This window comes from Papio anubis, chromosome 16, assembly GCF_008728515.1.
Source record: "Papio anubis isolate 15944 chromosome 16, Panubis1.0, whole genome shotgun sequence".
In the NCBI taxonomy this organism is placed as follows: Eukaryota; Metazoa; Chordata; class Mammalia; order Primates; family Cercopithecidae; genus Papio; species Papio anubis.
This window is the reverse complement of record NC_044991.1, coordinates 87,065,870-87,087,431: the sequence shown is the minus strand read 5'-3', so window position 1 is coordinate 87,087,431 and position 21,562 is coordinate 87,065,870. Positions and strand designations below refer to the sequence as shown.

Here is a 21,562-nt window from a genome sequence, read left to right as displayed (position 1 = left end):
CATGTATTTTGGAAAGTATTAAAGAGGGAAATATTATTTTATTTCAATTATTATGACCACTGCCTGATTTCCTTTTGATTCTAGGCATGATTTCTATTGCTGGACAAGATATGCTGTGAAAGCTTATTTATTTTTTTCTTAAACTACTTTTTATTTCAGGGTCTTTACATTTCCTTGTTTATCAGCATTTCTTGATAAATATGAGGTAAAATTTTAACTTAACACATTATTTTAGTTACTGTATGAATTTTGATAGTCAAGTGAATTATGAGTTAAAAATGAATAAGAACATTAAAAATAGTTGTAATTAGATCATGAATATAGCTGATCTAGTATTCTGTATCTGACAGTGATACCAGGAGAAATTTTATGGAACAGCGTATTCATTGCCAAGAATAACTGAAAAATAAAGGCTGTAGTCCACATTTTCTCCTGTTTCCTTAAGACCATTATTGATTTATCATGTCTGAACCTATTCAAACTAGTACTTTCAACCTTTATTAGCACTTGGAATATTCATGATCTCTTGGAGCTAGTTGATTTTTTATAAAATATTAAAGTAGCATTTTATTGTTTTTAAATTTATCTAAATATTATACTTGTCTATTCTTTCTCTTCTCTCCCCTTCTAGCTTTGTTTTCTTGCTTTAGCCATAAATATAACATCGTAATTTTCTGTTATTTTTAAATCATTGTATATGCCAGTTTTGTATGTTTATTTTATTAGCTACAAATACCATCAGATGAAAAACTTGAGGAATTTTGGATTGATTTTAATCTTGGGAGTCAGACTCTCTCATTCTACATTGCTGGAGATAATGATGTAAGTTTTATTTCCTTGGTATTATTCTTCATGTATATGTATATATAAGATTTTTACTCACTATAAGAATGTGGATTTATTTTTATGTTTTAGCCAGTCTTTACATAGATTTTAACATTAGCTCTAGTAATTTGATTAGCATAGCGACCTACCAAGCTAATTATAAATGAAAATTACTTCTGATGTTTTACTGTATGAGAAAAAATAACGCTAAATTTTAATACTAATTGTTTTTAACATAAGCTTTTCAAAAATAAATGTTAATTCATGACAGATACAATTTTATATTCACATAAACAAAGTGAACTGACTTTAGAAAAGGGAACAGTTACTCAAATACAGAGGCACTCTATTGAAAATATTTAACAGATAGTGACAAGTGATCCTAACTTAATCATTCATAAAATCTTCTCTTTGGAAATAGGACTTGATTGGGAGTTAATTTTAGTTTTTTTTCTTCCTATGCTTTATCATAGCTGTGCTCAGATCTTCCAAATAGGTGTCATATTTTCTGCTGACCTGAATATTTTTTACCTAAGGAAAATCCTTGAGCCATTATTTCATAATAGCTACCACCTCATATTTGATACACTTGCATACATTTAGCTTAAATTGTGTAATCTGTTTGCCAAAATCTGAGTAAGAGTTGATCAGCATTTACTAATCTGGTTGTGGCTGGTGATATTATAATAAGGCTTTAGTCTTTTTAGTCTGTTTCTTAAAGAATCCTGCTATTTATTCCAGGTAAACATTTTATAGATGAACATTAACCAAATGCTTTTTAGGATTTCCACATGCCTTTATTGCTTTTCATTTTAAAGTACCTTCTTAGAATGCTTAAAATTGAGTTCCAATGACTAGCATTGCTTCTCAGGGAGCACTGACAGTTCCTATTAGTGTATTTCTCCTGCAGGTTTGTAGGAGTGTTTTAAGCTGATTGTTTTTCGAGGAGCTACTTAGGCAGGTGCAAAAGTAATTGCGGTTCTTTTACTTTCAGTGGCAGAAACCATTACTTTCAATGGCAGAAACTGCAATTACTTTTGCACCAGTCTAGTAGAATTTCATTTTGGGAGAAAAGTATTGTTATTAGATGGCAGTAACTACTATAAAGGAAATAAATAGGGCAGTGTTCCTTCATTCAGCTTGGTCTAATGGATTATTGAGATAAAAAAAATAAGCAATTAAATACCATGAAACCCCACCTCTACTAAAAATACAAAAATTAGCCGGGTGTGGTGGCAGGCACCTGTAGTCCCAGCTACTCGGGAGGCTGAGGCAGTAGAATGGCGTGAACCCAGGAGGCGGAGCTTGCAGTGAGCCCAGATTGGGCCACTGCATTCCAGCCTGGGCGACAAAAAAAAAAAAAAAAAAAAAAAAAAAGAGAAAAAAGAAAAGAAGCAATTACACTGTAGCACTATACATGATAGGGAAAGTATAAAATGCATATATAAGTATTTAATGCCTACTGTGTTCCAGACACTGATCAAGATGCTGGGGGACTCTTCTTTCCAAAACTATAGTTAGAATCCTCTCTCCCCTGAATTTCCATAGTAATATGTTATTCCTTTATTCTCTCTTGCTCTCCATAAAAGCCGTTCTCCACAGTGGCTCCTTGAATCCTTCTTCTGTCTCTCTGACATGGCATACAAGGCTTTTTGTGGCCTGGTCTCTGGCTGTTTCTCTGATATTTCATGTATTTTCTATGATGACTGTGTTCCAGTCACATTTATTTTTCTATTTCTCTAACACAGATTATGCTAATGTTAGGTCTTTCTACTTCTTAGTTCTTCTGCATAGACCACTGCCTCCAGGTCCTTGCATCTTAGTCCTTCCTGATTAGATTTAAGCACAAATGTTGCCTTCTCATAGAGTATTCTCAGGCTACTCAATATAAAGCAGCCTCACAGCCACATTATTCCACATTGTCTTATTTCCTTTATAGTAGTTATTATTTAAAATCATTTTGTTTATTTGTTGTTTGTTGTCTACTTTCCTGCATAGAGTGTAAGATTAATAAGATCAGGGACTTTTTTTTTGTTTGTTTATAGCTGTTCAGTGGCTTATGTTTGTTGCAAGAATGAGTAAACAGAACATTGAAAGAATTGAAAGATATATAGAGGGCATAGGGGATTGGAAAAATATAGGAAGTGTGGAGCCAAAGGAGAATTTTAAGTAAGAGGTAACATCAGTTCAATGAATATCTATTGAGAACTATGTGTCACGTATGTACTAGGCACTGGAGAACACATTTGTGTAAAAGATGCCCCGTGGTAGGGGAAATGGATAAAAATAGACTGGGGAGAATAGATTACAAAGGAATGAGACTAGAGGCAGTTAGGAGGCTTTTGCAATAATCCAGGTGAGAAATAATTGTGGGATGGTTTTGAGATATAACAATGGGCATGGATGGAAATTGATAGAATCCAGAAAGACTTGAGAGGAGATAGAACTGAGCAAACTTGGTGATTTGTTTGTAATTTTTTTAAAAAGAAGGATTACTAAAATTTGGGTAGCTAGGTGGAAATTGAGTCATAAGTAGAGATGTAGAAGCTATCTGTATATAAATGACAGAACCATGGTTTTTAATGAGTGCCTACATTAAAGAACTATGAAAAACCAATTTCTACAGGATAAGTAAAAGAGATTTTAGCTAGAAGGATACTTGAAGAATCGGCCAAAAGGGAACAAATTAAAAGGGTATAGTGTTATGGACGACAAAGGAAAGGAGGTTTTATGAGAGGAAATGATCAACACAGTGAGATATTCCTGAGAGGTGAGGTTAAATACAAACTTGTAACCCATGAAAGAGCAGTTTCACTCATGCGATGAAGAGTTTAGGCATTCCTAGAAAGTTAAAATATTTGCTAAGGAAGTAAAGACATCAAGTTAAGGAAAGAGATAGCATGAGATGTGGACTAAAAGTAGGGGTTTTTGTTGGGTATTTTAATGATAAGAGCTTTCATAAATTGATGGTGAAGGGCAGATAGGGAGAGGTTGAAGGAAAAAAATTGAGGTCAAGAGGAGGAAGGAGTATAATGGAGGGAGAGTAGGAGGTGAAAATGGAACAAAATTGCTATAACATATTGATAACTGTTGAAGCTGGATGAGGGGGCATATTTTGGGTTTATAATACTATGATTTCTGATTTAAAATAATCTGTTTGAAAATTGCCATTATGTGCGTTTTTTAAAAAGTGAACTAAGTGCCTTGATATATAAGGAAGAATCAGTTTTAAGTTGGTAGATGATAGCAATTATTGGGAATAGAGTATGCCAGTTGAGATATTCCTCAAAAGAGCAAGTTTTTTACGCACAGAGAAATATGAGGCTGCTCAAAGCTTTGGGGAAAAATTAGAATACCACCCGTTTCCTCCTGATCCTGAGGTTTTGAGGTAATGGATAAAAGTAGAGAAGAGAAAGGAATTAGTGAAAATAATAAGGATTTAGAGGAATTTCTCAGGAATGAGTTGTCCTTAAGTAACAAAAGTATTTAATTTTTTTGGTTTTTTTGTTTTTGTTTTTGTTTTTTTGAGATGGAGTCTCGCTCTGTCGCCCAGGCTGGAGTGCAGTGGCACCATCTCGGCTCACTGCAAGTTCCGCCTCCTGGGTTCACACCATTCTCCTGCCTCAGCCTCCCGAGTAGCTGGAACTACAGGCGCCTGCCACCACGCCCAGCTAATTTTTTTTTGTATTTTTAGTAGAGATGGGGTTTCACTGTGTTAGCCAGGATGGTTTCGATCTCCTGACCTTGTGATCCACCTGCCTTGGCCCCCCAAAGTGCTGGGATTACAGGCGTGAGCCACCGCGCCCAGCCAGGAATGGTATTTAATTTTTACTATAACTTTGTGAATTCAGTATCATTCAGTTACACAAATTTTCAATGAAAATACTTGGAGCTAACATTTTAGGTTATTATCATGCACATTCATGTTTAAATCAAAGGACAATCTGTTAATGAGTATTGTGGTTACAGGACCTGGAATAGGTAGTAGGAGTGGGAATTGAGGAATGAGTATGACTTCATAAAATATTTCAAAGAAAACATAAAAAGACTTGGTAACATTTTTAAAAAGGGTATCCTCTAATAAATATTAACAGTCATTCCTTTTTTGGTTAAGGATAGTAAATTGTCAAAAACATTTCGTTTTAAGAATGAACAAATACATTAAATGTAATATATAATATGTAGTTAATTGGTGGAGCAAGAAAAGTGTTATATAAACTAGTTAGTGACTAGTAAAAAATATTGATAGTTCATGTAACTTAAAATTTGATGTTTAAAGAAACTGTAAATCAGAAATAAATTATTTATTTATGGCCAAAACCTGTTTTTAAATTTAAGGATCATCAATGGGAAGCAGTTACTGTGCCAGAGGAAAAAGTACAAATATACAGCATTGAAGGTATTAAACTTGTTTTTTTTTAAAAAAATAATTTTCTTAATTCTTACCATATGGAACAAATATTACATCCTTTCTGGGTTAACAAAACAGACTAATGAAAGCAAAATCAGTATTTTCAGATATTCACATTCAGAAATTCATCAAATTCCTTGATCCCATGTTTCCCTACTAATCTCCCAACTCTACACCCGTACTTACTTCCTTCCCTTTCTAGTCTAGAAACAGTGATCCAGTTTGTCATTCTTGTTTCTATGTTCAAGGCTCCTGACCTTCCATCCCATTTGCTTGATTAAATCTGAATATCTGGTTTCTCCAATCTTGTAACTGGAACTGCATAATACTAGTGGACAAAATCAGACTAGTACTATTACAAATTTAGATATTAAGACATATTTTAGTCATTTCAATAGACATAAAATATCTCATTATGATTTTTATTTGCATTTTTCTAATGACCAGTGATACTGAGCACTTTTTCATGTGCTTTCTGGCCATTCATATATCTTCCTTTGTAAACTATATATTTTAAATATTTTGTTCATGTTTTATTGGACTATCTAGTTCTTAGGTATCCTAGATTCTAATCCTTTGACAGATATATGTTCTATATTTTCTCCAAAATTGTATCTTGCTTATTCATTTTCTTATTGATATCTGGCGAGCAGTTTTAAATTTTGAAATCTACTTGATCTATTTTTATGGTTATTGCTTTCTGTGACCCAAGAAATTTTTATCTAGTCTTAAATCACTAAGATGTTCCATTATTTTTCCACAAAAATTTTATAGTTTTAGCTTTTATGTTTAGGAGTATTATAATCTCAAATTAATATTTGATTAAGGTGTGATGTAGAGATTGGAGGTTCATTTTTTCATATGGATATGCAGTTATTCCAGGATTATTTGCTGTAAAGGCTTTTCTTTTCTATTGGATTTCTTGGGTTTCTTTGTTGAAAATCATGACTCTGTAATAGTGTGTCTATTTCTTGGTCCTCCAATCTATTCTATTTATCATAGGTCTACTTACTATTCTTTATGTCAGTACCACACTGTTTTGATTATGGTAGATTTGTGGTTAGTCTTGAAGTCAGTATAAGTCTTCCAACATTGTGATTTTTAAAAATATTGTTTTGGGAATTATAGGCCTTTTGAGCTTCTATATAAATTTTAGAATAGGTTTATCGATTGCTTGTTGGAATTATGATTCAGGGTTTAGATCAATATGGGGAGAAATAACTTGTTAACAGTAGTAACTAGTTTATAAACATGGTGTATCTCTCCATTTGTTTAGGTCTTTGATTTCTCTCAACAGTGTTTCACAGTTTTCACTGTCTAAGTCTTTTGATGAATTTGTTCCCAAGTGTTCAGTCTATATGTTTATAAATAGAATAGATCTTTAATTTTACCAGTCATGGGATCTGCAAAAGAGGTAGTTTTACTGTTTCCTTTCTGATCCTTATGCACTTCCTCCCTCGTTTCCTTTTGTTGCTTTATTGCAATGGATAGAACCTCCAGTGCAATATTGTATAGAAGTGATAAAAGTGGACATCTTGGCCTACTTCCCAATCTTTGCTTAGGAAAGAGCATTCAGTATTTTACCGTTAAGCATGATGTTAGCCAAAAGTCTTTTGTAGATAACCTTCATCAGGTTAAGGATGTTGATAACTCTTCATATTTGTCTATGCACGTGAAACCATCATGGCAATCAAGTTACTAAACATATCACCCCCAAAATTTCTTTGTACTTCTTTTAATCCATCCTTCTACCCCCAGGCAATTACTGATGTTTTCTTTATCTTTGATACTTTTACATTTTCTAGAGTTTATATAAATGGAATCATACAGTATGTAGCAATTTATGTCCAGCTTCTTTCTTTTAGAACACTTTAAAAAAAATGATTCAAGCATGTTGCATTTATCAGTAGTTTATTCTTTTTTTTGCTGGATGTTATTCCATTGTATAGATATACTTCATTTGGTTTCTATAGTCACCTGTTGATGAGCATTTGTAATGTTCTCAGTTTTTAGCTATTATGAAATGTTGCTGTAAATATTCATGTATAATTAATTACTTCTGAAAATATGTCTTTAGTTCTCTTAGGCAAATACTAAGGAGTTCAGTGGTTAGTTCAGACCCACAGCCATATGATTAGCTTTTGAAGAAACTTCTAAAATGTTGTCCAAAGTGATTTTACCATTTTACATTTTCACTATCAGTGTTTAAGAGTTCCATTTGTTCTACATCCTTCCTAACACTTTTATGGTCAGTCCCTCCTACCATCTTGCCTTGTTGTACTGGCTGTATAAACTTCAGTACAATGTTAGTAGAAATTATAAGAGCAGACATAATTGCCTAGTTTATGATGTTAGTGTTGAGGGTGAAGGGGATTATTTTTTCTTCTATAATTATTTCATGTTGACAATTTCTCTGTTAATTCAGGTAAACTAGTTGTTTAATTAGAGTATGGCACTTTCCCATCTCTCTCTTGCTGCCTCGCTTGCCATGTGACACACCCACTCCCCTTTTGCCTTCTGCAACGATTAAAGCTTCCTGAGTCCCTCATCAGAGGCAAATACTGGCACCATGCTTCCTGTACAGCCTGCAGAACCATGAGCCAAATAAATCTTTTTTTGTAAGTTGCCCATCCTCAGGTGTTCCGTTATAGCAGACTAATATAGTCTTCTTCTAAAAAGATCTGTTGTTTCCTCTCTTGATCACTCATGTGTTGTTGTCTGTATGCATGTCAAGTAATTTTATGATAGATAATGCATATACAGGAATGATAGATGCTCCAGATAGTCCTTCCACCAGAAGAGTTTCTTTATTTCTTCTTAGGCGGAGGGGCTGAAGGCCTGATCCAATCATGGATGTTTGTCTGTGTTTAGTTCTAGTTTTAAATTTACTCTTTGTCTTGTTTGCCTCTATTACTCAGGTGTGGCCATCCCAGTCTGTTGATGATGAGCCTATTAGATTTTTGTCTTCTGAACCTGAGAGACTATGGGAGATACAGTTCTGCCTCTTAGAGGTTTCCAGCTCAGCTCTCCAGCCGTTCACTCTACTCAGTCCAAAGGCAAATATTTTGAGCGGGACACTGAGTATATGCCTGAAGATGATACATGTATCAGGCAGTACATTGATTCCAAGCCCATGAGACTATTAGAGAGTTAACTCTGCCTTTTATCAGGTTTGGTCCAGCTCCTTGTGCTGCCCCAGAATGAAGAGAAAATTAGTTATGCCTTTAAAGCTTTTAAGTGTCCTATTTGTTACTCCGGGCACTACTGCTCACTAAATACTTGCTTGTCTTCTTTTCTCCAGCAGAGGTTTTCTTCTTAAGCCTACAAACAGAATTAGCAAATTTCCTTAGAGAAAAAAAGGCCAGAGATCTTGTTACATGTACAGCTCTCTGACACCTTTAAACATATGATATTTTAATCCTTCTGATTTTTTAAAACAGGATATTAGCCTGCCACAATATCCTACATTTTTCCCAGAAGTGGAAGTCTCCAACTTCCAACTTTGGACTCTCACTGCTACTTGGCAGTCTTCCATGTCCATAGTTGCCATCCCTCTCCAGTCCTCTAACAGCTACTATTTAAATTTTTAAGTTATCCTTAAGAACCTTGCCTTTTTTGCTTTCACAACATGAATTTTTCAGGTAAGAATGCCTATACATTTTGGCCCTGCAGACCCTCCATCTCCAAACATCTTTGCATCTGTATCCTCCTTTATCTCTCCTGTAAAGAGAAGATATGTATCTACTGTTGTTGAAAGGTAATCTCTCCGAGTTCTGCATACATATTCTCCAAGTCTTTGCTCCATCAATTCATATTTCTTGTATCTTCTTCCTCTCAGTACCTCTTTTCTCTCAGTTATATCAATGGGCTCAAATGTCTATCATAAAACAAAAAGCTTACTTTTTTCCTATGTCTTCCTGAAGCTATATTTTTCTCCCTATTCATAGCCAATTTTGAGAGAATAGTTTTTACTCTTTCCTTCTCTTTCTATTTATTCTTATGTTATAAAATCTTGATATATTGATATCCATAAATACTTGCATTTTATAGCAAGCAACACAACAATGTTTTCTTGTATCCTAGTAACACTGCTAACTAATTAAAAGGGAAACCAAGCCATTATATAGTCCAGACAGAGCAAATATCAGGAATTTCAACAAAGCAATCATTAAAATATAACAAATATTCATAAATTTCTATGTAAGTAGCCATAACATAGGTAGACACATTTTTGTACAAATAGGCACAAAGCATTCAGCAAAATAGTAAATTTGAAGTAATTCTAATACCATGTACAAGCAAGGAATTAAAGCAAATATTATATTTAATATAATTTACAGTAAGCTATAGAAAAGTCAAATGCATATCAGAGGAATAAAACAATCAGCAGAAATAGACCTAAAAATTACAAATGTTTTAATTTTCATCAAAACACGAAAAATTATCTTTAAAGCCACCTAAATTTTCATCTCTGAAACCTGAAAACTTGTCACTGTTTAACTTTTGAAAACTACTAGCACTCTGAGTTTGAAACTATGGTTACCACTTTCAAGCAATTGCTAATTCTTAGTACTTTCAAAGAGCATTACTGTGAAAGGTTCATGAGCATATTTTTGCAAAAGCAAATAAAACATTTTCTGCTTGGGCAGGCCTCATAAGAATCAGGACATTTCATAGCCTGTAGGACATTTGTCCCTTAGGCCACATCATGGCGTAGCCTGCAGAGCTTTTTCAGATGTAGAGATAAATTTCCTTATTTTGTGTGATCCTGCTCCCTCAGAGTTTTTCTCCTGCAGGCAGGGCTGGAGACTTCTCATCCAGCAATAGAATTCCTGCCACAAGTAGAATAGGAGCATGGTGACCTCTGATCTGTAATACACGTCCTTTTATTAGGTGCCAGGTAATTTTTTGGTAACTTTTGTAGGGAGGGAGAGTGTGACTATTTCTTATAAACTGGTACTTGCTGTGTTCTCTGTTTACTGGATTGGTAAGTTCATTGAGGCCAAGTGCTAGATTCTTCTCACCTCACAATTTCCTGAAACTTAATTTTTATCAAGTGTTGTTTATTGTCAGCATGTTATAACAACTGTGGATTTAATAGAAATGTTTATATGCATATGTCTAGAAACATGGTAATTGTATGGAATTAAAGTTGTTTTTGTTTGCCTTTATTTAAATTAAGAAAATAGTATTCTCAGATGTGTTCAAGGAATATTTTATTAAGAATTTGTTAGGGTCCAGAATGTATTTGGGACTCTATCTTATCAGGTATAGCCATATCCCATATTTTATAGATAAGAATACTGAGGCTAGGAAAGCTAAATTGACTTGATTTATTTACCTAGGTAAGTAGTGTCAGAATTGATTAATTTAAATACTGTTCAATATTGAGAATTTGAATTTTGATTCAATTAATATGCTACATCCATGTCTTATTCATAGTATACTTGCAGAGTAGTATCATAGAACCAAACTAATCAGTGTTATTTGTTTGTATACAGTGAGAGAATCAAAGAAGCTACTAACAATAATTCTGAAAAATATAGTAAAAATTAGCAAAAGAGAAGGGAAAGAATTGCTTTTGTATTTTGATGCATCACTAGAAATCACTAATGTGACTCAAAAAATTTTTGGTGCAAATAAACATAGGGTAAGTCTTTAAACTTAATAAATATTTACTGTTTTCATAATTCTGGAAACACTCAGTTTGGGGTTATAAGTTTTATTGCATTTTTTCCTTTCTAGTATTCTTAAAATGTAGATTTTAGTTCTTTAAATTTGTACTGGTGAAGAGTCATCAGCTTGTTAGTCATATCCATTGAGATACCCATTAGAAAGTATCTGATGACAAAATTAGCAGCAGCTGCTCAAAACATTTAATGAATTTCTGCCAGGTGTTTAAAAAGTAAAATGAGAGAAAGCACTGTTTTCAAGATTTTAAACATCGTGAAAATTACACACATGATACATAAGAAGAAGTAAATAATGGCATAGGGAACAAGAGTTGTAGATATTGAAGAAAGAGAAGGCTCATAAAGAGTCAGGTTTGGAGATAGGCATTATTATGGATATGGGACTTGAAATGGCCTTCGAAGTTGAAGGAAAGGATTTAGATAAAATACTTTCCAGGCATGTAGAAATTACGAGCCAAATATTGTTTAACTGAGAATTTAAGGTGACAATTCATGTGATGTGTTGGGGAGATATTCAATGGACAGATTTGAATAGTGCAAAAGATTTGTGTTGCAGAATATTAGATGTATTTGTGAGGAACAAGGGTTCCTCACAATGACCCTTGTTCCTCACAAATGACAAGCTAAGCTGACTGGTTAATGGGGAGTGATTGAAGTGTTCTGAGAAAGTATTCATATATGCAAAGTAATTATTTGGGATTATTTGGCGATTTTGGAGGAAAACAGGTAGAAAATAATTACATTATTTTATAAAGTACATTATTTTATAAAATAAAATATAAAATGACATATAAAAAATGGAAAGAAAATGTCATCACTGTGAATTGATTTAATTTTAGGAATCTATCAGAAAACAAGGTATTTCAGTTGCCAAAACATCGCTGCATATACTTTTTGATGCAAGTGGATCACAGGTATGTCTCAGACTTACTTGATTTTTATCACTGGGCTAAGTTTAGCCATAACTAATAGAACAGTAATAAAGGTGTTGTTGGACGGCGAATATATAGAAAACAAATGGTCTCAATATAAACAGTACCCCGATAAAATGTATATGATGTTTAAACATGTTATAAATGATAATTCTAGTGTAAAGTATGGGGTTATTAATATCAGTTTAGTAACTTTAAAACTTTAATAAAGCAGTAAATGTCCTTACATTAATGCCAAGCTTGTTTTATGTCTATTAGTGTTTGAAAACATGGATACTTTTTATTGGATCACTTTGTAAAAATTATAACAGCACATAGATAGAAAAGGGAAACAATTGATATTTGAATATGAGATGAGTATGAGCTTTATTAAGACATCCAGTGATTGTTGATTACTTTCTGTGGTTTGCAGTTTTTAATACTTTTTTTTTCATGTTCTCCAACAGATTCTAGTGCCAGAAAGTCAAATCTCACCAGTCAGAGAAGAACTCGTTAGTTTAAAGGAAAAATCAAAGTCCCCAAAGGAACTTGCTAAACCTTCAAAATATATCAAAAACAGTAACAAAGGGAATAGAAATGATAGTCAGCTTGAGGTAAAGATGGCGTCAAAATACTGGCTTATAAAACTACCATTGATCAAATCATTGCTATATATGAGTACAGAAAGAAGCATCTATAATTTATATATTATTGGCCTTGATTAATCACATTTCACAGTTTTTCTCCTACCTTTGACAAATGCAAACAAAAGATAGTGTGTGTCTTAGCAAATTGTGTACATGTTATGGGGTTAGAACAAGATATACTTTACACTTGTAAATTACAAATTAGAGATAGATAAGATAACCTGCTTCTTGCATTTATCCTTTTTGTTCTATCATTGCATTTGGCTATAATGTAGAATAGTAATGTATAATGTTCTGTTTATTTGCATGAGAAAAAAAAGTACGAGGTTCTTTCTTTTACTCCTTTTCTTCCTCTTCCATTGAAGGACCTCCTCTAGGTCACATCCAGGAGAACCATTTCTCATAATTGGAACCCCTACCACCATACCTTGCTATGACACTTGACATTGTTGATAGCCCTCTGTTTCTTAAGGTCCTCTCCTTCAGCTTCCATTGTATACCACAGTTCCCTTTCTGCTTCTGTTACTACATCAGAAAAACTTTCTCTCTATACCTCTTTGTAGGTTAGCTCTAAACCCAAAACCTCGATATCCAGCTGTTGGAACATCTCGTTGCCTTCTTTCTTAGCTTCTTTCATATTCATGATGTGAGCTCTTAAAATGTAGCAGACTTTTCTTCAAAATTCTATAGCTGCATCTCTACTTTTTTTTTTCTGTATTTCCATTTGTATGTCTCTTCAAGACCTTTCCTGAAGTCTAAGCTCAAACATTTTATCTTTTGCCTAAAATCTGCATCTGTATTTCAGTACAAAAAAATCTGCCTAATTTTTTTGGCAACATGCTTGATTCCAGCCTCTTCTCCCCTTATATCTGGAACCAAGGTGCTTGTGATTATTCTTTCATAGTATCTATCTCTCACATCCATTCTTTCTTATTTCTTCTACCATTACTCATCTCAGCACACTTAGGTTAATACAGTAGCCCCCTTGTATGACTTTGTCACCACTGTTTTATCCTATGAGATACCCCATATAATCAGCGATTTTCCTTAAATATCAGTATCTTGATAGCATTCTTCTACTCCAAAAGCTTTGAGATTTCTGTGTTCATCCCACTGACTGAATAAATTTTGGCTCAGTTCTGAGACTTTGTATAATTTAATTTTACCTTTTCTATTAAAACTGTAATATGTATTCTCCCCTTTTGTAAGGTAATTTGCTTTACTGTCTCTTTGCATGCCATGTTCATTCATTCCTCTAGATCTTCATTCACATTATTTCTTTTTTTGCCTTCACCCATCTAAAGCATACTTACATTTGCAAGTCTTGTTCATTTTCACTTTCTCTTTTTTTGCTTTCCTTTTAAAACATTTTACAAATCTTTTTTTTGTAGGAAGTCTTTTATTATACTTTAAGTTCTGGGATACATGTGCAGAACATGCAGGTTTGTTACATAGGTATACATGTGCCATGGTGGTTTACTGCACCCATCAACCTGTCATCTACATTAGGTATTTCTCCTAATGTTATCCCTCCCCTAGTCCCCCACCCTGCAACAGGCCCCAGTGTGTGATGTTCCCCTCCCTGTGTTCATGTGTTCTTAACTCCCACTTATGAGTGAGAACATGGGGTGTTGATTTTCTGTTCTTGTGTTAGTTTGCTGAGAATGATGGTTTCCAGCGTCATCCATGTGCCAGCAAAGGACATGAACTCATCCTTTTTTATGGCTGCATAGTATTCCATGGTATATATATGCCACATTTTCTTTATCCAGTCTATCATTGATGGGCATTTGGTTTGGTTCCAAGTCTTTGCTATTGTGAATAGTGCTGCAATAAACATACGTGTGCGTGTGTCTTTATAGTAGAATGATTTATAATCCTTTGGGTATATACCCAGTAATGGGATTGCTGGGTCAAATGGTATTTCTGGTTCTAGATCCTTGAGGAATCACCACACTGCCTTCCACTTTCTTTCTTTTTATTTAGTTTTTGAGATGGAGTCTTGTTCTGTCACACAGGCTGAAGTGCAGTGGTGCAATCTCTGCTCACTGCAACCTCCGCCTCCCAGAACCTCTGCTTCCTGGGTTCAAGTGATTCTCCTGCCTCAGATTCCCAAGGAGCTGGGATTATAGGCATCTGCCACCACACCTGGCTAATTTTTGTTTTTTGTTTGTTGGTTTGTTTTACTAGAGACAGGGTCTCCCTTGTTGGCCAGGCTGGTCTCGAACTCCTGACCTCAGATAATCTGCCCTCCTCGGCCTCCCAAAGTGCTGGGATTACAGGCATGAGCCACTGCGCCCAGCCCATTTTTTGCTTTCTTCATGGAGCTTTGCCTGATTATTTCAGTTGTTACTAATCTCTCACCTTTAGGTAACTATAACTCTCACAGGCACTTCCATATGTTTTGGCATGTTTATGTTATTATTTTGTTTTTTAGTCTTTTGTTCTCAATTAAATTAAAAGTGTCATTTATTTCCTCTAGACAATTAGCACATGAAAGCTATTTTTGGTGTCTTTATATCAGAATCATGTTGGGTGCTTATTAACAATGCTGATTCTTAGCCCCACCTTAAATCTGTTGAATCATAAACTCTTGGAAAGGTCTTAAGCACACCAAAGTTTGAAAAACACCACACTACTGTTAAATACCTGTGCTCTGTTTTCAATGAGGATGAACTGTTTGAGGCATTTATATGAATAAGTAACTTTTCAGGTCCCATTCACTATGCCACTAAAAACTTAATTTCTCTAAGAAAAATCTATTGGCTCAGAAGCTTGTTTTCTAGTTAATCTTATAATTTTCTTTTCTGTTATCCTTTCCATCCTTCCCTCGCATTTCATATACATACTCACAACTACATCATTTTTTCCCCTGTTCTAGGGACAGGTGCCTTAAAACCAGCTCTTTTATGCCTCTATGCAGTATGTCACCATCTACTTCTTAACATGGCATCCTCTGAAACTCCTGTCTCCTGTAGTCCCTGCCTCTACTTATCTACTTCTGTCCCTCTTATAAATCAGTGTGAGATGATATGGGAGAAAACAAATCTTTATTGGAACCACTAGATTATGTGCCACTGAATCTATGAATTCCTGCAGCTACTTCTCCAGTTTAGCCTTCACTGATTATTAGTACAATTTTCAAAAATGTGTGAATATTTTGAAGAAAGCTTAATATGAAAGCACTCAAAATAATTTTATATAAAGATGTAATCCAAACATTATCCTCATGGTATAGAATAGGAAATTGCAAGCTATGGTTAACTAGATAAGCTCAATATTGATAAAATATTTTCAGCTAGCATATAAAGGTACTGTACTTCATAGGTATGGGATATTCTATAAATATTCTTTAAAACAGTGTTCCTTACTTGTTTTGGCTACTTATTTAATACCAAACATGAAGATGAACCTTTCATATCAGCCTAAAACATGGAAATTTATGGATATTGTGTTGTTTGTTTAAAAAAACATATATCTTTGGCATGTATCAAGGCAAAATGTTATAAGTAAAATTGCAGGATATTTAATTTCCAAAAGACTGTGTTTACAGTGGTTGTTTTTCATCATGGTTTCAGATAATTACTCCTAGCAAAAGAAAAATGTCTGAAGCATCAATGATTGTTTCTGGGGCAGATAGATACACTGTGAGAAGTCCAGTACTTTTCAGCAACACATGTAAGTTTTATAGTTTTAAAAGATTTCTAACAATTATTTTAAAGGAGGCATTTTTTAATTTAAGGAACTCTGAGCATAATTTACATAAAGGATAAGTTTGGTGTATAAAAATTGATAAAATATGAACCACAAATGTCTTCTAATGGGAGGAAAAGTATAATGCTAACATATGAACAGAACAATGTTCAAAATACTAATATTTGACAATAATTTATTATAATTTAAGCAAGACACAGCATATCTTACTGGTTAAAACACTGAATTAACCAGGCCAGGCGGACTTAGCTCCCCACTTCCAGCTGTGTACTTTGTACAGGTTATCCTCTAGCTAAATTTAGAACCAGTTTTTTTTCTATAAGTGGCACTTAAGTATCTCATCAAGTTGTTTAGAGGACTAAATAAAAATCACTCATTTAATAAGGAATCTAGTGAAACTTTAAACAGTGCCTGATACATACTAAAAGCTAAATAAAAGTTTTTAAAAATCTAATACTGTGTACTAGTTTCTTTACAGTCTTAGTCTATATGACAACTTAACATTGACCTTCTGTTCTAAAAATCTAGTTGCCTACTGGCCAATTGCCTAGTATCTGACAGGCTCCTCAAACTTAATAGGTCCAAAGTTAAATTAATCTTTCCATCCTCCCTGCAAATTTTTCCTTCACTTCTTATCTTGATAAATGACATCTATATTCACTTACTTATCTAAGCCAGAAACCTGGGAACCATCTAAGAATGTTCATTTCTTACCTTCCTCATCTGAAAAGTACCTCAACAATAGCAATAGGTAAAAAAAAAGAAAAAGAAATCTGCAATCCTTATCCTCCTTTTTAGCAATACCACCACGAAGAAGAAGAATTAAACCACCACTGCAAATGACGAGTTCTGCAGAGAAACCTAGTGTTTCTCAAACATCAGAAAATGGAATGGATAATGCTGCATCACTGAAATCTAGACCATCAGAAGAAAGACATAAGAGAGATAATACAGACAAAGTAACTTTACCTTGAAAGTATTTTTAAAAATTTTTTTCAAGTAATTGTGGAAAAATACGCATTGAACTAACTTCTTTTGCAAGCTGCAAATGTCTCATTTTGTTTAAAGCATTACCTTTTTTTCCCCTAAGTATCATTTATTGCTCTTGAAAGTAGAGTCCTTCTGGCATATATGACTCATTTACTGTGCTTACAATAAAACTTATGAATATTCACTATAACTTGATTTACACATTTGGGAGCATAAATGAACTTGCCATAATTATGTAATTTATTATACAAATTAGTGACTGCTATAGGGAAGGCTGTGGTATAGGAATGTGAGATACAAGTGGACTGTGTCCTTAAGTTTCTCAAAATCTAGCATGAAAATTAGATAATAAGTTATAAGCATTCTCAGATGTACACATATAGGATGCAGTAGGAACCAAGTAGAGGGTCAAGTGCCTAACCCTGTAGCTAGATGTGAGGGTGAAGATCAGGAGATGCTTTTTAAGAAAATATGGAGAGAGAATTGACTTTTGAAAGGTCAATAAAGAGTCAAATGGATATTGAGGAGAAGGGCATTTGTTCCAGGTCGTTGAAAAGACAGAGCAGGAAAGGATAAGAGAGAATAGTTTCTTCAAGAAACAGGAGGTAATCAGAGTTGCAGATAAGCTTGTAAAGGAGGAACATCTAATAGCTTTTGTTTTTTCTGAAGTGTGAAGATGGTGAGTTTCTCCTAGAGATCTGTTGAAGTACAGGATTCAGGGACATGTAAAGCTATGTGCAAGGTAACGGAGAGGCCTAAGAATAACTGTTAGATAATGTTGAGGACCCAGTTTAAACATGACTTTTATAGCATAAATATGTTTATAAATATGTACAATTTTCTCAAAGCTTAGTAGCCTTGGTGTTGATAGTAAGATGAGAACAGATGATGGATTCTTAACATTTAAATGGGTATGTGGCAGAAAGATAAAGTGTATGAAAGTTGAAGATATTACAAGAAAATAGTCAAAGTAATGGTTCAAGTTGTCTTAAGTGTTTCTTAATAAGGGGATTATTTTTCAGTTGTGCGACATGGTCCTAAATGTTGTAGGATGATAAGCATCCTAGCTAGGATCGTGCTTACCTATTGTCAGGAGAAACCCTCTGTCGTTGTAACAACCCAAACCACACCTGCGTATTTCCGTAACGTTCCCCTCCCAGTGTGGAGAATCACTGGCTAGAGTAAGAAGGAGAGGCAGCCAGGATGAGGCAAAATATTTTAGACTAATGGGAATATTTTTCTGACAATAGTGGCAGATTTGTATTTGATCTGGATTAAGTGTGTATCTTTGGCTATGGAAATAGGGAAGCTCGCTGTAGGAAAGAAGTTACCTGGGCAATGCAGTGAATATTGTTATAAATAAAAAACTTACTAAACAAAAATCATCCTCTTCAATATCTGATGATAATTCTGAAAAAACAGGAAAAGTGAAATATAAGAAAGAGTGGACCATATCAAAATCGACAAAGCAGGCTATGTAATCAGTAGCAACTGGAGAGATTTCTCATGGAGAGTACAGAACTTGTCAGTTACAGATGAAAATTGAATTATTCTAGCTGTGGATGTGATCAGAAAATTTATGCAATATTCTGCCTCATCTGCAGTGATAGTTTTCTTCTTGTGTTTTAGGATAGGGAACATTCAGAAATGGGCATAACATTTATGAAATATATAAAAATAGTATCTAACTTTTCATATCAAGGCAGATTTATTTTAAAAGACTCAAACCTTAATACTCTAACGTTTAAGTTGTTTTCCTATAACATCTTAAGTTTACGTTAACATGTTTCCCGTGTTTACAGCACATCAAAACTGCTAAGTGTGTAGAAAACACAGAAAATATGAACGTTGAATTCTCAAACCAAAATTTTAGTAAGTATCTTGTGGTTTAATTTAATTTTAGTCATTTTTTTTTGAAAACATACTTCTCCCTGTATTTTCCTTTAACTCTACTGGCTTTCATTGATTTGAAAAAGATTTACAAAGAATTTGTTTGACTTTGTGCAAGGAATTTTTGAGGTTACAAAGAAATATACAACCTTTGTTCCCCAGAAGTTTGGGTCTAAGAGGACGCAAAATCGATCAATCCATTCATCCTAATACGTGAACCTTTATACGTTTCTATACTAACTCCCCATCCCACTGCCAACTGCATGAAAAAAAATGAAAATATAATAATACTTGTTTTATTTAGATGAACTCCAGGATGTTATACCTGATTCACAGGCAGTGGAAAAAAGAGATGATACTGCGTAAGTATGAGAAAATCATCAAATCATTTAGTCTATACTATTGCTGTTTTTAGTGAATACAACAGATTTGGAGGAAAAGGACTTTATATGATTAGAATGTAGCATTAATCATCTCTTAAGTGTTATGACAGCACAATGGGGAATGATGTATATGGTTTTTTCCCCCCATATGGACCAATATAACTCTTTTCAAGTGGAGAGACTTAAAATGAATGAGATTTTAAAAATGTATAAACAATGTGTAGAAATTTAACTTAGTTTACAGTAGAACATGTGAGATAAGATATATTTACATATTATTTACACACATGTAATACATTGCTTTCAGTAAAATTTGACTACATTAAAAATCAAGGTCTTAAAGTCATAGGCTAATGTTTTATAACATAGTAAGCAAATTATTTTCTAGATTACCTGGTGTTTTAGACAACATCTCTGGAAATAAAATGCACAGCAAATGGGCATGTTGGACACCTGTAACAAACATTGAACTATGTAATAACCAAAGAGCAAGTACTTCATCAGGAGACACATTTAATCAAGGTGAAACTGAATTTTATCTATATATAATAGTTCAGTGTTAATTTTCTCAAATGTCTAACAAGCATTAAAACAAATTTAACAAATTTTACATATTGTCAAATTATTTAAAAAATTAATTTCTCATTTTCCTCAATAGATATTGTTATAAATAAAAAACTTACTAAACAAAAATCATCCTCTTCAATATCTGATCATAATTCTGAAGAAACAGGAAAAGTGAAATATAAGAAAGAACGAACCGACCATCTCAAAATAGATAAAGCAGAAGTAGAAGTTTGCAAGAAACACAATCAACAACAAAATCATCCTAAATATCCAGGGCAGAAAAGTACTGAAAACGCCAAGCAGAGTGATTGGCCTGTTGAATCTGAAACTACTTTTAAATCGGTTCTCCTAAATAAGACAATTGAAGAATCGCTGATTTATAGGAAGAAATACGTATTGTCAAAAGATGTGAATACTGCTACTTGCGATAAAAATCCTTCTGCTAGCAAAAATATGCAAAGTCATAGAAAAGCAGGGAAAGAATTGACTTCTGAGCTTAATTCCTGGGATTTGAAACAAAAAAAAATGGTGAGCTTTCAATGTGTTTTGATTTTTGCATATCCATAAGATGCCTACTTGATAACATAAGAAAGAAGCTTGATTAATTGCTACACATTTAATATGTGTAGTACCTTGTTTAATTCAGTGCCCAGACTCTGAGAATTCCTTCTTAAACTCCTCACTCACCTCTCTCTTGTCCTAGCTCTGACAGAACAGTAGTAGGCACATATCAGACATGTAAATATGTATAGAATTAATGAACCATGCAGTTCCTATCTCTTCTTTTTGGGTTCCTCCCACTCTTTCCTTTTGACTTGCATATAGAACTGTTTGTACATTTCTTATAATTCTTACCTTTCTTTTTAATAAATGGTTATTTTTTTTTCTCTCTATGACTGTAACCATAGACTATGTTTTATTCGACATTTGTTTTCCTGCATGTCCTAGCACAGCCTTGTACACAGTAACATCTCAAATATTTTTTGGATGAATGCATTTAACCTTGAGAAGGTTTTGCAAGAAAGTATGTAAATGGGTTGGAAGAGACTGTTTTCTATTGTAACTGTTACTCATCATCATTAGAGCTCCCACTTTCTTTTTCAGATTAATCATCTCTGGAGAACATCTCTAAGATATTTTTAGCTACTTTGCCACCAGACTTCCAGGGAAGAAAATTTTACTTTTTTGTAACAGTATGGGTAAATCATTTTTTCTTAACTATCAAAATGCAGATTAAGAAAAAAAAACTTTAATTTGAATATACATTTCCACTGCAAGTAATGCAATCTGCTTTTTGATATTTCTAAAATAATCCAGGTTTTGTAGGCTTTTATTTTCATTTATCTTCAGTAGTAATGTTGATACCTGCATAGCCAGATTTCTAGAGTCAATGTAAAATGTTCACACAATGTAACATCTCAATGTGCAAATTACATTTAAAAGATAATTTGCAACTTTATGTAATTAGGCATTATTTTTCTCGACCAGTCTCCTTTAAAATATTTTCTACACCTGCAGCTCACTTTTTGTG

At 33.7% G+C, this 21,562-nt stretch overlaps 1 protein-coding gene across 6 annotated transcripts in view; it reads left to right on the top strand.

The window, feature by feature from the left end:
• SYCP2 (synaptonemal complex protein 2) overlaps positions 1 to 21,562 on the top strand; it is a 70,966-nt gene that overhangs the window by 23,350 nt on the left and 26,054 nt on the right. For 5 of the 6 annotated variants that reach the window (XM_017944653.3, XM_009215841.2, XM_031656877.1 and 2 more), the window contains 12 exons: positions 160 to 205; positions 727 to 822; positions 5,164 to 5,224; positions 10,738 to 10,886; positions 11,769 to 11,843; positions 12,308 to 12,454; positions 16,066 to 16,165; positions 17,000 to 17,160; positions 18,994 to 19,063; positions 19,386 to 19,443; positions 19,853 to 19,986; positions 20,123 to 20,559. In XM_017944653.3, the coding sequence (XP_017800142.2) occupies positions 160 to 205; positions 727 to 822; positions 5,164 to 5,224; positions 10,738 to 10,886; positions 11,769 to 11,843; positions 12,308 to 12,454; positions 16,066 to 16,165; positions 17,000 to 17,160; positions 18,994 to 19,063; positions 19,386 to 19,443; positions 19,853 to 19,986; positions 20,123 to 20,559 (1,534 nt within the window). The remainder of the gene's footprint in view (positions 1 to 159; positions 206 to 726; positions 823 to 5,163; positions 5,225 to 10,737; positions 10,887 to 11,768; positions 11,844 to 12,307; positions 12,455 to 16,065; positions 16,166 to 16,999; positions 17,161 to 18,993; positions 19,064 to 19,385; positions 19,444 to 19,852; positions 19,987 to 20,122; positions 20,560 to 21,562) is intronic. The other variant, XM_017944654.3, reaches the window with a different exon arrangement.